Below are 18,438 nucleotides of genomic sequence, written 5' to 3' on the forward strand. Positions count from 1 at the left end.
CATTGTGTTTTTGGAATTACAAAAATCCAAGATGGACCAACTGAATCTCGATTTTTTATTTTATTTTTTATTTATTTATTTTTTTATCTATGTTTTAGTCCATTGATCAATTTTGGTTTTCCATTATATTTCTAACTGTGATCAAGATTGATATGAAATTTTGTATGTAAATCAATTTTATTATTTAAATTTGGATGAGTGTATTTGGTTCTTGTTTAGAATTCAACCTAATTAAAAAAAAAAACGAAAATACAAAAAAAATCTTAATGATGTACCCGGAACAAAAGTGTCATATTCCAAACACTTCCACAGCTGGGGATTTTTTCCCCTCAGCATCAAAATCAAGTTTACACCATTCTTGTAATGGTCTTTTCCCTGCTGTGGTATGGTACTGGTCCTGTGCAGCTCTCCTTGATACTCGCTCCCAGGCTTTGCCTTCTCTTTTTGAGAAAGGAGTATTGTTAATCACTTGAGGCGTCTCTCCTGGGGCTGCTCAGGCGTTATTTTAGATCAGTGTTCTCCTCCTCTGGGGCACTGGCTCTTCAATCCTACTTTCGGACCCTAGTGTTATATCTTATTGCTGAGGTAGAAAGAGTAAATACCCACTTCCAAATCTTAACTGACTTATTAAAGTGTTGCAGATGGTTCGGCCTAGGAATTTGGATACTCTACCATTTAGGTGCTTAATCCTCATTATCATTTTATGATATACATTTTCCGGGGTCCCACTTTTTGGTGCTTGTTAAGATACAGTCGACAGATCGAGTTTTTAAAATATGTCATTTTAAGCAAAAACAATATTAGGTACTTAATTGTCATGCCGAAAATAGTAATATATCTAAAAAATTATGAAAAATTGAGTAGAAAATTGTTTATAGATAAAAGTAATTTTTACAGAAAATTTGTAAAATTACATTTATTTATTTGTTTTTTTTTTTTTTTTTTTTTTTTTAGATATTATAAAGTAACGGTAGGTGTCTAAATAAAGGGGACAACTCTGAAAGGAATATTTTAGATTACGTGTGATATGGCTGCAATATTTGCTGTCTATAGCAATAGACCCCCCCCCAAAAAAAAACAATAGCAGTTGTTCTACTTGATAAATTTTTGTAAATTTTGGATATGTTACTATTTCCGACATGACTATTAAGTGTGTAATATTGATTTTGCTTAAAACGATATATTTAAAAAAAATCGAGTTGTTGACCATATTTTAACAAGCGCCCACTTTTTAAGTAGGGAAATAAGTGTGAACCCTCTATCCAGTAATTTTCTGTCTCTCCCCTCAAGAGAGCGGCATGGGGGGGGGGGGAAAAAAAAGAGAGGGCTCTCTCCTAATTGTTGGGACAAACGAAAAGATTTGATAATCTAGATACTGCTAGTTATATATAAGATCACTAAAGAGATTTGTCATAAAATGGAGTTAACCAACATTCACGTCCTTTATAGCTATTTATCTGTAGATCCAAATTTAAACAATTGAGTAACGCCCACTTTCATCAGTGGAAATTTTTTTTTCTATTATGGTGTCACCAACTAACAAAGTCAAAAACCACTGGAGGATGAGAATCAATACGATTGTCAGATGATGAACAATATGATGAGAGGATCGAAAATAATAAATGGACAAAATTCGATTTCTTAAGAAGGCTCTACAAGTATTTATTGACATTGGACCTTGAACATGACCAATGTTATAGTCAGCTGGGAAGCAGTCTCAAGGAAATTGTTTAATTTTAGGTACATAAAGGAAGCAAGTTGTGTCTTCCTCAGTATCGAGACTATTACAATGGTGTGTAGATAATAGATTTTGTTTTCAGAGTTGTTTAGCTTTTTAGTTGTTTTATGTTGGAAACGTTATCACTTAGTTATGATGGGAAATCAGAATGATCAATGGACAAACTTCTCTCTTATCATTGTCTTGTATTTTTTTTCATTTGTCTTTCTTTCCATGAGTTTTGAGACCCTTTTTGAAACAAACAATATAACTGCATGTAGAAAAAGAAAGCAAATGCATTTTTGATATTCTTTGATTTTATTGATGTTAACTTGTTGATACTTGCTGGATCTACATGAACCTGTATTTATTATTTTATCATTTTTTGTGGACGTGTACTTTTTTTTTTCTTCTTTTTTTTTTAATTGTGGGTAGAGGGATTTTTTTTTTTTTTTTTTTTTTTTTTTTTTTTTTTAAATTTTGGGAATAGAAATGTTTTTTCCTTCATGAGAAGGATAATTTTTTTTTGAAAGTAGGGATGTTCATTTTTTCGTGTAATATTGATGTTTTCTCTTTTTGTTTCAATCTTATTTGTAGGGGCAGGGATATTTTTCTTTTTATTTATATATATATATATATAATGAACATGTATTATGCATATATTTATAAAAATGTTGAGCCCAAATGTGATAAAGCACTGATTTGTATTATGCAATAAATTTCCAAATAATATTTAAAAAATTTAATTCCATGTTTTATTTTTGCAATTGTTTATTTTGTCTTGTGCATTGCTACATTTCAGGCTATGTGCGCATGTCCTACTAATTCCCTCTTGCATTCTTGATTTGCATAATTGCTCTTGCTGGTTGTGCATTTTAGATCTAATTTGAACCCTTGGAAATGTACATTATTTGGCTTTAAAAAAAAACCTGTTTAAATATTCTTATATCTCGAAAATGCCTTTGTTTGACAGTACAAAGTCCTTTTAAAGGCGTTTCCATCCACCAAATCGTGAAAAGTGAACCCTGCATTTATTTATAAAAATCAGTTTATTATTGCAAAACTTGCAAACCGAGTTCAAATCTCATTGAATCTGTTGCGTTTATTTATATAATAATGATGCTATTGGGAAAAGGTGTGAAACTTAACATTAGCTGCAGAGCAGGTACGTCTTGTATCTTTAGCTTTGTGGGCTTAGTTTATATAGCAGTAATTATTCTAATGCACTCACATCCAAAAGACAGAAAGTCTGCTCTGTTTGTTCTCAACACACAGGGTCTGGGAGAGGAAGAAGAAGCGGTAGACGTGGTTGGTTTTATGGGAAAAAGGGTGAGACTAACTGCGAGAATTCCTGAGATTTGAGAGGAATAAAAGACAGAACTTGGATGGATAGGCGACTGTGCTTTTGTTCAAGCAGAGAAAACGGTGAGAGGAGAGAAAAGTCCCTCCTAAAGAAAGTTCTGGCTCAAACTGAGAAAGTGAAGCTGAAGGACCCGGCAAATTTCAAGCTATTTCGGCTTATAAATGGCAGACAAAGCATTTGATATCCGTCTTATCCCTGAATTTCATGGCATCTCACCTGATCACACAGTGTCTGAATGGTTGGAACAGGTGGAACTGGTGTGTGAAATGTGTGTGGTTGACAATGTTGAGCGTGTTTTACCACTCAGGCTTAAGAGGTGGCGCGCTGTCTGTATATCGGAGATTAACCCATGACCAAAGGGCGGATTTGAAGCAAGTAAAATGAGCCCTCCTCGTGGCTTTTGCACCAAACCCTTTTGTGTTATGCGTAAACTATAAGTATTTACTTCAACAGTGCTCAATACATAGGTAGAGCTAGTTAGTAAGTTACAGAATATATATGGCGTTTAAGCTACACAATATTCCGCGTTTCATCCACGCAAGGATTCCTAGGAAACCTGAAGAATCCTAGCGTGGATGAAACGCAGAATATTCTGTGTAGCTTAATCGCCCTAATGAATGTCAAAAGTCTATATTACAAAGTTCTTGATGTTGACCATCTTACAATTTATTCCTTTAATTTAGTTGACATTTACAATTGGAATATAGACTTTTGTCATTCATTCATTATATTGCTCTGTAATTACATTGAACTTAAATAAGGATTGATATATATTATAAGGAAATAAAGTATATTTCCATAGAATCTTTATATATATATATATATATATATATATATATATATATATGGTATTAAATAAAGTGACACCAATTCCATGTATTCTGATTAGTCCTCACAGGGATGAAACATGGAAAATTCTAAAACCTGTCCATTTTAGTGAATGATCTGAAGTGTAGCCTAATAAAGCTGTAGCTGAAACATGTATACACATAGATATAAAAATGTTTGTAAAAATAAAGAAATATAAAAAGTGTATGTGCATCTATAACTATTAAATTTATAATTAAAAATGATAATTTTAAAGAATTCTAAATTATTTGTTTGAAACTTTTACAGATCATCCCAGTGCATTTACTTGTACTGTCAATATTCAGCATTTATTCATGAGACTAACAGAAATTTTGACAGGATTTTTTTGATTTGGTGCATAAAGGAATGGAAAATATGATGTCTCAAATATGCAGGAAATGATATTCGCTCTTTTACATTTCTATAATTAACTAGATTTTCTCGTGTTGGCTCAAATATTTTATATCATGAAATCATTTCACTTGAACTACTTTTATTAATTCATTTTAAGCTGTTTCTATGGACCTGTGGGTTGACTTGTAGTAGTAGGTGGTGTTGAGTGTAGCTCTTATAATAATAATTTATTATGCCAGTATTTATTTCAAGACAACAAATATTCCTCCAAATAAAGACCGTCAGTGTCCACAACCTTCTGCCAACAACATACAAATTTTTGTATTTCCTCAAAGATCAAATTTCTAGTTTTGAGTTGAAAGGTCTTTACAGATTTTTAAAATTTCATCGAATAACTCATAACCTTCATGAAATGCTACTTTAGATAGATGATACTCGGATGGATCAACGTCTGGAGGATATGCCAGAACTTCTACATCATTTAATTATTTAGCATGGTGCTTAAACTTTTTCCTCCCACATTGCCTAATACTTCTAAAAGATCACCTATCCAGTACTGTCTAGCCAGTACTAGATAGGTGATATCCAGTACTGACTAGGTAGTGCTTAACTTTGTTGATCTAATGAGAATTTAATATTATATATTTATTTATTTATATATATATATATATATATATATATATTTTTTTTTTTTTTACATAGGCATCACCACATTATCAAGGCCAAGAGGCCATTCAAGGATAAGGGCTATAGAGTGTACAGTAGAAATTGGACATTATAGTAATCATTAGTAATGAAAATTTGGTAAATTTGATAACTTATATGGAACGGCTCATCAAGAACTTATTTACGTTAGACTTGAAGACAACCATATTGTACCTATTTACTATGCCTCCCCACGGGACAGAGTTAGACACCAGGGTCGTTTTTTAACGTGGAGAAAAGGTACAAAAATAAAAATTGTCTCAGTCGTAAAGGATTTCTCCTCCACCGAAAGAGAACAAGAAAATGAACTGCAGCATCTGAAGAACATACTACACTTTGATCTTGACCAATATTGTAGTCAGCAGGAAAACAGGCGTGCAGTTCTAAGAAAGAAGCTTTGTTCATGGAATCTACGTTTAGGTTTAGGCACAGATAAAGAGTGGGGGGAATTATTGATAGTGTTTACAGCTAGACGAGTGTTTCTTGTGAAAGTTTGGCGAGGGGGGGACCATAGATTGAAGCTCAGTCGAACACTTTCCATGAAAATAACGATACATCAGAGACAAACTCGCAACATCTCTTCTGTGAGATAGAGGTTGCAAGGAAGCAATAATGTATGATGCATAATTGTTATGTTTTAGAATTTTTTGAGATGAGGATTAATGATTTGTATAATTTGATTCTATCAATGACCTGCAAGCTTTCAGATTTGGTCAAAGTATAAATTTTTGGCTTTGAAATAATAAAAAAAATTATTGACAGACTTTTTCAACTTCATTGAAAAACTCAACTGTTACAATATTTAAAAAAAAAAACAAACAAAAAAAACTAATTCTATTTTAAGCAAGATGAGACACTCCTGCGCTTTGCATTTGGATAGGAACAGTATCTGCTTTGATGCTACACTTACTCTATTCTGTCCTTGGTCAGTGAAAAAGTTTTTCTAGTCTGAAGCCATTTTTATTTTTGTTCCAGTCCAGAGTGCCACTTTTATGGAGAGCTGAATTTTCCTCCACATAAAAACTGACCTTGTGTCTAACTTTGTCCATCATAGGGAGACAATTAAATAGAAACAGTGAATACAATAAAAATGGGCCAATACAAAAATGCTGAACTTGGGATTCTTTTAAATTGAATTTCTTGGTATTTCGATATTAAATATTTTGTTGCCTTCTGTAAATTCAAATAAAACAATGTTCTTAATTGTTGAATCGACAAATTTCAATTCCATTGTGCACTAAATTCTAATACAAATTGGCACATGTGCACTTCAACTAATCAGAAGTATTTGTTTTTCATTTTTAGAAGTTATATTCAAGAAAAGAGGAAACAATCGGAAATTTAATAATTTTTTAAAATCAAAATTTTATAATTCAAAACAAGTTCAGTAAAAAACAAAGCAACACAACAGAAAGCATTACTTACAGAAAGATTTAAGTTAAAAATTTTATATTAGCAACAATATGCCAAATTATTTGGAAAATTTACTAATAAAATATAATTTTTATGTTTTAAAATAATTAATTTTAATATCAATGACATTTTAAATGCACAAATAAAATATAACATTAAGTTTAGAATATTATGAAATGGATTGAATGTATTTTTTATATTTATTTAAAAAAATATAATCATTTAGATATAAAATACGGCAGTCAAATTAAAATATTTTCAAATGATTTTTTTTTTTTTGTCAGTAAATTTATTTGAAAAAGTTAAGATCTTTTTATTTTATTTTATTAAAGATATGTTTCTTTAATAAAATAGGGTTTAAAAGTTTAAAAATGATAAAATTTTGGACTGTCTCCCCATTTTCTCTTAATTATTTTAAAAATGGAAACAAAGAAAAATATTTCTGGTTAGCTCAAGTGAACTTGTTCTGTAACTTTCCTGTGTATCATTTCCCTCTTAAAAAATGTTTGCTTGTTGAGATGTTTGAATGCTTTTATTCAATGTGCTTCTTGTTGCTTTCAATTTCTTATTGATTTTTTTCTTGTATGAAAATTTTGATATATAAAATACTTTTAAATGTATTAAATGTTTATCATTTAAAGAAAAAAAAAGCTTTTTTTTTTCTTAACAAAAAATGTTACATAAATGTAAAATAAAAATGGTTTAATTTGTTGGAAGAAATAGAATTTGTTAATTAATTAGAAAATGGAGAAAATAATTCAACAATTATTTTGAGAAATGTTGCAGGTAAGTGTTTATTATTATATGTATTAACAGAAATTTGTGGATATTCCATGGTTGATTTCTTCATTTTTCTGTATAATTTCTCTTTAAACAAATGTTAGGATTATTAATATTAAAAAAAAAAAATAATATTTAAAAAAAAACACATCACCTGTGTAAAGTTAATGATTATTACCAGTTAAATATCTTTTAAATAAACTTTTGCAAAAAATTTTATTTTGGAAAAAAAAAAAGAATGAGGATGTTTCTGAATTTTTGAGATGAGGATTGATAGTATGTATTATTTGGAATGTTTGGACTACCATTCTCAGCTTGGGTGTCATCCTCAATAAATTAGTACAATAATGGAAATGACTTTAATATCTTCTGAGTTCATAAGCACATAACATGTTGAATTGTATGGTTTGTCAGAAAAAAGAGCAAAAAAACATTCTTTCTGCCGTTCACTAATTTAACATTCTATATTCTAAAATAATAATAAAAAAAAAATATTTTAAATGCACAGACAAAATATATCATTAAGTTTAGAATATCATGAAATTGATTGGATAAATTTATACTTGTCTTGTAAAAAATTATTTTATGAATGAATATTTTCGAAATATGCATTGATTCGATAATTGTACATTGTCTAAATAGCACCTACAGAAGGTTGAAGGTTATATCGACTAAAACATGAGAACTGTAGTCCAAATAATCAAAATAATGCAAGAATAAGGATATTAAAAAATACCTCTGAAGAAGTGGTTAATATTTGAAACACGATAAAAGAACAAACGAATATTTTTGTTTTTTTGTTTTGTTTTTCATCATAAACATTTCAGGATGACACTGCCTCAGATGATAGAGAAATGTGGCTCTCAGGGAGGGGGTCGTTCCTATAAGAGATTATTTTCTGAGGACAACTGACATTTCGACTGAGATAAGTTAAATGATGAAATAATACAAATATGTATTAAAATTTATAACCATTTTTTTTTTTTTTCAAGTAATACATATTGTCAATCTAAGAAGAATTGACAGCTAAATATGGTTTTAAAAAATGCACGTTTTAAGATTTTATTTAAACTTTTTCCAAATAGATTTTTTAGCAAGTAATCCATATCATTTGGATTCTTCAAACTATTCTCACCTTGAGTGTTATTTACACAATCTTTCTGTCAGTATAACCTCCAACCTTCTTCAGGTGTATTTTATTGAACTCGGGGAATCTGCAAAAAATTTTGAATGGAACCCTGTATTTAATCTATGAGGATAGCATGCTCTTATCCCATCAACCATGACTGGATAGAAGCTCAAAGTAATTTTCAATTGTATTTTGAGTATCACCCACATTGACGATTGAATCTTCAACCTTCAGAAGATTGTAAGTTACAACTGATTTTTACCAAGTACTTTATCCACTATACCATGGGTCCTTGTAGACAAGATGGAAACAGTTAAAAATATCTCCAAATATGAATAATCAATCCTCTTCTCCAAAATTCAGAAGGTAAAAATAATTGTCAACTAATTATTTAAATAGGTAAACAAATGTCACTTTTTACTTAAATACAACTTATAAAAAAATTGCATTAACATATAAAAAAATCAAGGAGGATTTGTTGGTGGAATGATAGAATTCTATTTGGGAACAGTTCATTTTAATTTCAGTCTAAATTTAATTTACCCTAGCAACATCAGTTTTAATTTATTTCTTGTTCATTTGATCTTTGACGATTGGACAACCTCATAAAAAATAATGCAAATACAAAAATAACTGTGTTATACAGTTAAACAGAAAAGTCCAATTCGATTTATCAGTTCATGATTACATATAGATGGAATGTGGATATCATTAAAAAAAAAAAAATTAGCAATAAACGTTTTTGATATACTTTATTTTGAGTAAAAATAAATACTGTTCACCAAAAATTATAGAAATTCATCCAGTAGTTTCGATTTTATAAAATAAATTAAACGTTTAGTTGTACAGAAGATAGTCATCATCATGATATTCAAGGGAAATAATTGCTGTTTGCGTTTATACAAAAAATAAAAAGTTGATTTCTCTTAAAAATGTTTAAATTATCTCCCTTGATATTTGTAATAATGCTGATAATGGTCAGTATTCCATGTGTGATTAAAAGCTGTTTTGTTTTCTCCATATTTGATATGCAGTTACATCAAGTAGTCTATAAATTTATGCATACCTTAAAAAGAATTATTTTTATGAATAAATATTTTCAAAATATGCATTGATTTGATAATTAAATTATCAAGACCAGGATGCCACAAATTACCTGTAATTTAATAATTGTGCCAATATGTCTTATTCTTTTTTTGTTCATGTTTTTGCTGATATTTACTGGCAAAAAAGCTAATGATATTCATTTTTTCTTTTTCTCTTTTTTGTGTGTTGTACTGTTTGTAAACGCAAATGTTGGTTGTTTGTAGGAATGTGTACAAAGATTATAAGCAACTTGAATTATCAGCTGAAAGTCAAGAAGAGATCGATAGCTGGAAGGCATCATTCCTCCGAGCTGGGGTATATCCTGAAAAGACGCAGGAGAAAGAAGATGGGGTATAGGACCTTTTTTTTTCTTTCTTTTCCTCTATTAGTCATTATTTAGAAATTAGAAATTATACATAGATACAGACTCTTGTTTATTGAAGCATTAGTTACATAATGAATGAACATCTACTGCTAAAGAACACCAAAAACAGCATAGACACCCATTCTTCAGTTAATACAATGCCAACTTGAATCTCCTCAGAAATCTCATCACCAACCTGATGAGATGAAATAAATTATAGTGAGAAAGTGTGGATTTTTTAATTTTTTTTTTTTTTTTTGTAACATTCTTTTAGAAATAAAAAGTATTTTTTCAAAAGACATTTTGTATTCCTAAAAGTCAACAAATAAGAAATAGAGAAAATATATAAGCATATTTTTTGTATTGTTTTTTTAAATTTTTTTTTAATACACATATTATATATGATTAACTTTCTCTTTTCAGACAAAGGATGAAAATATCTCCATGGATCCCCAGCTTGAGCGACAAGTTGAGACTATTCGGAATCTGGTCGACTCTTACATAAAACTTATTTACAAAACACAGCGGGATTTGGTGCCAAAGACTATCATGCACCTGATTGTCAATGATGTAAGTAACACCCCCACCTTTCATGTAGTTGTCCTTTGCGATGTTCTGAGATTGAAGATACTCATTTCAGATTCCTTTATAACAAATTCACTCTGTATGTTCATAATTTCTATTTTTCAAAGGCATAAGGGGCTGCAGATTCAATACGTATTTGTCGCATAGTATGCAATCAGTTATACTGAATTCAAATCCCATTATGTGCAATTTTTTTTATTCGTTTCTTAATCATCTTCTAATCTGATAATTATATTTTGTTATTTTTATTAAGATTGAAAAGAAACAAGTTTGTTTCGATTAAACCCATGTAAAGTTTTACAGTTGATGCTGTGTCAAAAGCGCCCCATACTTAATGATTATTTGGTTCTTGGCCAAAATTCTCCCATATTAAAAGACAAAAATAAAAAAGAAAATATATATATTCTGTACCTCTAATGAAACAAAAATATCATATTCCAAAAATCGCAAATTGATCAAGTAGTTTGATTTTTGAATAATAAAATGAGTATCAGAAGAATGATTGTCTCGCCAGCCATTTTGAAAATCTCAAAATAAGGGGGATAATTTAACAATATTTTAAATCTAGTAATGCCTACAAATTACTCGCTTAAAAATGATTTTCTTTATAAAAATAAAACTACTCGATCTATTTGTGACTTTTGGAATATATTTTCATTTTGTCACGGGGACATCATACAAATTTTTCCTTATTTTAGTTTTTTAATATAGAGGGAATGTTGTAATCTAATGTTATCTTTTTTAAAGTCAGACTCGAATAGCAATTTCTTTAACATATTGATACTTGATTCAGACTAGCCTTTTTATTTTTCTACCACTAATACACTAGCACCAGTTTTGAATCTAAATGCTTGAAATTTTAGATGTAGGTTACTTGGACATGAATCAAACTGTTTAATTTGATTTGAGCCCAAAAAAAAATGTTAAGGGGTCAAAATTGGGGTCAAGGTTTTAAAAAATTGGACCTCTGCAGTCTCTACCAAATTACTCAGCCATTTTCTGGTCTAAACATTTGAAATTTTACATAAAGTGTATTCAGACATAGGGCAAGCTTTTAATCGGGATTTGGCTGAAAATTTGGCTGCCAAGGGGTCAAAGTTTAAAAGATTTGACCTTTTGCAGTCTCTAGCAAACTATTCAGCCAATTTTGGGTTTAAGCATTTGAAATTTTACATAAAAGGTATTCAGACATGCAGCAAGCTTTTTAATCAGTTTTTGGGCGAAAACTTGGCTGCCAAGAGGTCAAAGTTGAAAGAGTTGACCTTTGCAGACTCTACCAAAATCCTCCGCCAATTTTGGGTTTAAACACTTGAAATTTTAGATGTAGGTTACCTGGACAGGAGTCAAACTTATATATATATATATATGCACATAAAGTTATGAACAGTACATAGAGCCCAAGCAAAGCCAGGCTGAACTGCTAGTATTAAGAATTCTTGTGTTTAAAAATGGCAGTACATACTTGTTTAGCCAAAATTATCAATTGCAGTTATCTCCCTTGAATCTTGCGACATCTTCAACATAAAAATATATGATAAAACTCTGTAAACGGCGGAACTTGATAATTTTCACTTGTAATTGTTTTACTACTGGATCATTTTTTGTTATTTTTGGAATTTGTACTAAGTTAGACATGACACATAAGTATGTAATGTCTCTACCTGAAATGCATTGCTTTAGAATATCACCAATCTATAAATACACAAAAAAAAAAACAGTTACGTGATGTTATTTTAAAAAAAAAACCCCAAAAAACTGCCTGTTGATGCTGTGCTTTTGATACAGACAATTGTAAAACTGAAAACGGTTTTAATGAATTGAAACAAATTTATTTCTTTGTAATTAGAAAAACATCAATAAAAGTAATTTACATATTTACCGATTTTAAAATACATTCTTCAGAGATGTTTTGTGTTGAATTTCATTTCGGTTTTATGAAGCAAAACAAAATTTATTTAAAATAAAAACTTTTTTTTACATACTTATTTTATGAATATAACCAATAATTGCTTGTAATCTGAAATGAAATAAAATTTAAATGTTGTCTTTAGATTTTGTGATAAACTTTTTTTAATGTTCTATCTGGTAACATAACTATTTCTATAACGCTCAAACAAGCATTGACATATATTTACTCTTATTCACCCTCAAATAAGGTATATTACCATTTAAATATTTGGGACCATATTTACAGGGATATTGTGTATGGAGTAGAGAACCAAGATCTCTGTTTGCATTAAGTTTAAATTTCAACACGTTAATACAGTAGGTGAAACAGAACAGAGCGGATTTCAAGGTCTAGTAATTTGTGAGAAGGAACCATTAGAGTAGAAAGCATTTCATCAGCTAGGAACCTTTATAGTGAAGGGGTGAGATTTTGCTCTTTGTCAGGTTCATATAAGATAAAATGCTGCAAAAAGTTTACTAATTTTTTTTTTTTTTTCCTCAGATTAAAGAATTTATCAGTGCAGGTGAGATGTTGGCGCAACTTTATTCATCTGCTGATCAGGTAAGACTAACAACGAACAAGCTGATTCTCACATTGTTATCTGAATGACCAAGACTAGCTTTCCTTTTACAAAAGCAACGTTTGATTTAGGTTTGTTTTTTTGTGTAACGTTGGTACATGAAAAAAATGTAATTCAGTTTAATTTGACAAATTATATCTAACCTATCACAATTATCATCTTAAGAAAAATAGTTGTTTTGAGAAATAGTTACTTCCTTTTGGTATATTCTATTTTTTAAAATTTTATTTTTTAATATTTGTTTTTTTATATTTCAATCATGTAAAGTTAGAAATAATCCCGGACAATGCCAGATAAACAACTAATTTTTTTGTAATGATTGAATCAATGTTAACTACTAAATAGTGTTGGTGCTATTCATCCCAAACAAGGAACATTGCTATTAAGATGTAAGTAACTACTGTGGGGAAACTAAGCTAACCACAAAAGTCAGTCTACCAAGCCCTTGTCTGTGAGTCTTAGCTGATGAGAGTTGTTGATTTTCTCAGACTGGTGGTTTTTATCATTTCTCTCTGTGTCACATCCTGTGTGTGCTCTGGCAACATCTGCTGAATGCAGTGATCCGAGCACAGTGCCACATCACCTCCATCCAGCGGGCTCTTCTCACGAGTTGGCTTCGCTGGGCTGGGTATGTCCTCCACTGTCGACAAGGCGATCTCATCGGACAAGCCATCAATCTGGTTCCTACTCAGGACTGGAAGAAGCGATGCGTCATCCAGCTTAAAATGTGGCTTAAAATGGTTAAGCAAGACACTAAACTGATTCTGGGTCCAACAATGTACAGGGGTTTGGCATTGGAACCGTGACTGGCTGTTGAGTGTCATGGCAATAAATAAAGAGATTTTTAAAACAAGAGGTAACGCATTATTTTGGAAGAACTATGAATAAATTCATTTCAACTGAAAAATCTGAGTCAAATTTCTTTTGTTTCCTTGCTACTGTCCCGGACAGAACATGGTGGGTGTTAAAATGGCATGACACTGTTGAAGATTAGCGACTACTTTACACTTTATCATTTTTGTCTCTTTGTTGAGTGTTAACTTTGTTTCTTTGTAGAATACATTGATGGAAGAATCTGCCGAAGAAGGAATGAGGCGAGAGGAGATTCTTCGTATGTACCATGCAACCAAGGATGCATTGAATATCATTGGAGATGTGACCACAACCACAGTGACCACTCCACTTCCCCCGCCTGTTGATAGTGACTGGCTTCGTGCTGAAAGAGCAGAGAATGGACCTTCAAGGTATGCTGAAAAATACTTGTTTACTCTGGGTTGGTGAAGGTAGTTCATCAATATATATGTGTGTGTGTGTATATATATATATATATATATATATATATATATATATATATAAAATCATAAAACTCAAATGACCTTGTAACGGGTGTTGTAACCCAACATACGGTTTACAACTTCCGGTTGCGCATGCATACATAAACAAATAATCAACGTGGCAATAAAACGTATTGTTTTACTGTGTACATTCTCAGCGTCCCAAATTATCCAATTGTTAATATTTTCTGCATTTTTTTTATTTTTTGTTTTTTACATCATTCATTTCCGTATTATGTTTATTTTAACGCAATTTTCTTACAAATAAATCTACTTAAACCCATTGACAACCATAAATACATTTTACAATGGTGATTTACCCACTGCCTTCATTTTTTAAAAATTTATTCTCCATTTTTTTAAAACACCTTTCTTAAAAAACATTCATACATTTTCTTCTACACTACCAACATAAATAAATACCCGAAAATGTTTTTTTTAATTTGCGTTACAAATAAAAAATCAATGCGACAATAAAACGTATTGTTTTACTGTGTAAGTTTTCAGCGTCCAAATTATTTTTTTTTTTTCGCGTTTAAATTAAGATATATCAATTTGAATTTAACTTGAGTATTATGGTATCTATCAATGCACATTTACCTATAAGTATGGCAAATCACTTATAATTCAATGCCTGTAAGTTTTTTTTTTTTCAAAAATAAACAATTATAAACAGAACGACTCATAGAAATCTATCTATATTCTTTTTTTTCATTTTAATATACTTTCATAGAAATGTTTCGATTATGTCACAAAACCTATTTTCTTCACGTCACAAGTGTCATGCTCATACATTAATTCTATAGCTTATATAACATACTGACCCAACAGGTCACAAGTAGTCTAGTGTGTGTGTGTGTGTGTGTGTGTGTGTGTTATATATATATATATATATATATATATATATATATATATATATATATATAATTTTATGTAATTTTGTGCATATAAATCAGATAAAAAGTTCTGAGTCTTCCTGCATTTATTTAATATTGCTCAATAGTAGGTAGAGACATATATTTACTTTGCTAAGTCTCATCAGACTAAGAATCCAATTGAAAACTATTAACAAATAAAAATAAAATGATACCTTGCAGATTATGGACTTATTTTCAAGTAAAATTAAATTTTTAGAGAATGTTTTGCTTATTAAATTGTTAGGTGAAAGTACAGAATAGTTTTAAAAAATCCCTCGTCCCTATGTTAAGAATGGGTTTCTGAATAGCATTATTATTTTTGCACAATCCGTAGTCTGCATAAGTATAAACAATGCATGCTAAAAGAAGAGGAAACCACATGACCAGAATTTAGCAGACCACCCATCTTTTCGTACTTGTTTGACCGTATCTTTAAACCTCTTAGCTTCACAAGAGTATGATGAAACCATATTTTATCATGCAAATACCCATCAAAGAAATATCACAGTCTCCAGCTGTAATTCTATCGAGTCTGTTACCCTCCCCCCATACCATCTGATCATTCCTGCAAAATCAACAGACAATTTTTAATTAATTTTTTTCACGTGTTTATGTATACTCCCATTTAGCTGATTATGTTTAGATATTTTTTTAATACATCATCCTCTTCATAGAAGAATGTAAGATCAAAGTCAGAATAAAATTAAATTATTGAGAATGGAACTAAAATCAAAATAAGCCAATAATTTGAGGTTTTTGCATTACAAATTTGAAATTACAAATCTATTTAATTTGTGCAACATATATAAGTGGAAGTTTCTTTAGGAAAAAAAAAACAATATGGTAGCAGATAGCCATCAGGTTTAATAGAGATAGCATTTTACAGGGAAATTAATGCCTTCATTACAATTGACCGTCGAGGTCATTACAAGTAGGGGTTATCATTGATTATAATAGGAATAGTCATGAAGCTGAAGATAGAATTTGAGAGAAATCTGAAACAAAACAATAACATTAATTTCTCTAGGAGAAGCAATATATATAAATATGTATTTTTATATATATATATATATATATATATATATATATATATATTTATTATTACTGGGAAGGAGTACCCAGTGTTGTCTGGGTGTGGTGTGGTGAGGTGTGTGTGGGGGGGTAAATCAAAACCATAATAAAATGAAAAATAAAGAATAAGCAAATGAAATAACTGTTTAAATGTTAAAACTTTTTTAAAAATTGAAAAAAAAAAAAGCGATCGTGATGGAAAAATAAAAAAAGAATAAATGAACGAAAAAATGGCATAAATAACCATGTTTAAATATTAAAACTTTATAAAAAAATGAAAAAAAATGTCCGATATGTTAGTGCGAACGTGAAACCTTAAGACAACGGCACTGTCACTATAACCAGTACTCTACGATCGAGTGAGCAAAGTAATGTCCTTTTTTTTTTCCTATTTAAACCAATTCAAGGAAGAACTTTTTTTTTTGTGCATGCGCGTTGTGTTAAATTGTTATGAAGGAACGATTTCTTGCTACGCTCCCTCATTGCGAACGTCAATTTCTATAGGAAATAATTGACCATTTTTTCTAATTTTCACATATTATTCAATCAAGACATCGCCCTTTCAGGCGGTACAGATTTCGACCCGGTCCAATGCTGCTAAGAAAAGTTTTAGCGAGACATACAAACATACATTTAAACAGACAGGTGAGATTTATATAATAGACTAGCGGGGTTGCCCAGGTGTTTGTGTGTGTAGGAGGAAAAAACAAAATGCTTTTGGTAGGCAGGTAGGCTTGAACCCGAAGCCTTGAGGCGAAGTCAGAAAAGAAGGGGAAAGAAAAGGTATGTTACCGTGACGCTAAGAGGGCAAAGAAGTGAGAATGGTTGAAATTAAACGATTAAAAAGTTAAGTGAATGAGTTGATACAGGATGTCAAACATCACGCACTTAACTTTGGCTGCAAGTCAGTTAAGCTTGTTTACGCAAGATCTTGGGGAAAACCAGCTCCTCACTAAAAGGGGAGTGTCTAAATGAATAGCAATTGTCTGATATGATGGGTTTTCACCACATTGATCAAAGCTTATTGTTTTTCTGGATGTCTCTGGCAAGAGTGCCAGGGAAATGCAATTTCTTTTAATATTTTCACTTTATTTATACGAAAAACACAAACGTGCTAGAAAACAGAATAGTGGGAGTTTTAGAAAATAAAAGTTGCTCAAATAAAAGATAGACACGCCATCCGTTCGCAGATCATAGATATTATAATCTAGTGAGTATATAAAAAGTTTTGAGAAATGGAGCCCCCCCCCCTCCCTTTGCTGGGCATTCAAAAAAAAAAAACCGCACACACTAACACACATTTTCGCTTTTATATAATAGAAGATGACTTAAATAATTTTTAAAATCAAGTTCTAAGTAAAAAAAAAAACTTACTCAAAAGTATATCTTTGTATACTTTTTATTTTGAACTTGATTTGAAAAAAATGATTTAAGGAGTTAAAATTTTGTACACTTATGCATTATGATTGTCCATCCCTACCTTCGGTTTCACAAAAGCAATAGAAACTTAACTCTTGTATACACACAATTTCAAATTGTTTTGTCTTCATTTGGAGTGGTTTATAAGGTCCTTTTTAAACAATAAAGGACGACACATGTAAATGAAACCATGGTATATCTTTTAAAATATTTTGAATTCTAGCTCTAGCATTCTGATCAAGCACTTTGAGGTTTGTTTTTTTTTCGACACTTTGACACATACACGCACACACAAATATATATATAAAATAAACTGTTTGGCTAATACACAATGAAATAGAAAATGCACAGTGTAATCAAATGAACTCATGATGAGATTATAATATTCTTTGTCTAAATTGAATTGAAAAATAAAGAATGATATTTTTTTTTTTTTTTTTTTTACAATTAAAAACAGACATGAGATAAATAGGGAGAACAAATTAAAAGAGGAGGAAAAAGATGAAGGGTGAAAGAGAGTGGGATGTCTTCAACTTATTTTTCCTTCAAGCCCACCAATATTATCTGATATTTGTTTGCATTGTTTAAGTATTTTTAACAGGGGGGACCATGCATGCTTTGTTTGTATGTTTGTTTTTCTTTGTTTTTCTTCTCAGTACTTGCATTTTATTTCAGAGAATCTTCTCCAAGAAATTCCCTGATTCTGTAAGAATGGTTACATTCCTCCACCAACTGCCTCTATACAAGCTTAGCTTATAAAAGAAATTCCTCCTTGATCACTTGGCAGATAATGGTCTTCTCTCTTGTAGAATAAGTCGAAGGCG

General features: G+C 30.5%; 1 protein-coding gene across 1 annotated transcript in view; it reads left to right on the forward strand.

Annotated features, from left to right (window-relative positions):
• The window catches only part of LOC145247921 (dynamin-1-like), a 372,083-nt gene that overhangs the window by 327,253 nt on the left and 26,392 nt on the right, over positions 1–18,438 (forward strand). The window contains 4 exon segments of the mRNA XM_080109558.1: positions 9,621–9,747; positions 10,184–10,330; positions 12,795–12,854; positions 13,930–14,117. Of these exon segments, the coding sequence (XP_079965684.1) occupies positions 9,621–9,747; positions 10,184–10,330; positions 12,795–12,854; positions 13,930–14,117 (522 nt within the window).

This window comes from Euprymna scolopes, chromosome 26 (genome assembly GCF_053919585.1).
Source record: "Euprymna scolopes isolate OS-2025 chromosome 26, ASM5391958v1, whole genome shotgun sequence".
Taxonomy (NCBI): Eukaryota; Metazoa; Mollusca; class Cephalopoda; order Sepiida; family Sepiolidae; genus Euprymna; species Euprymna scolopes.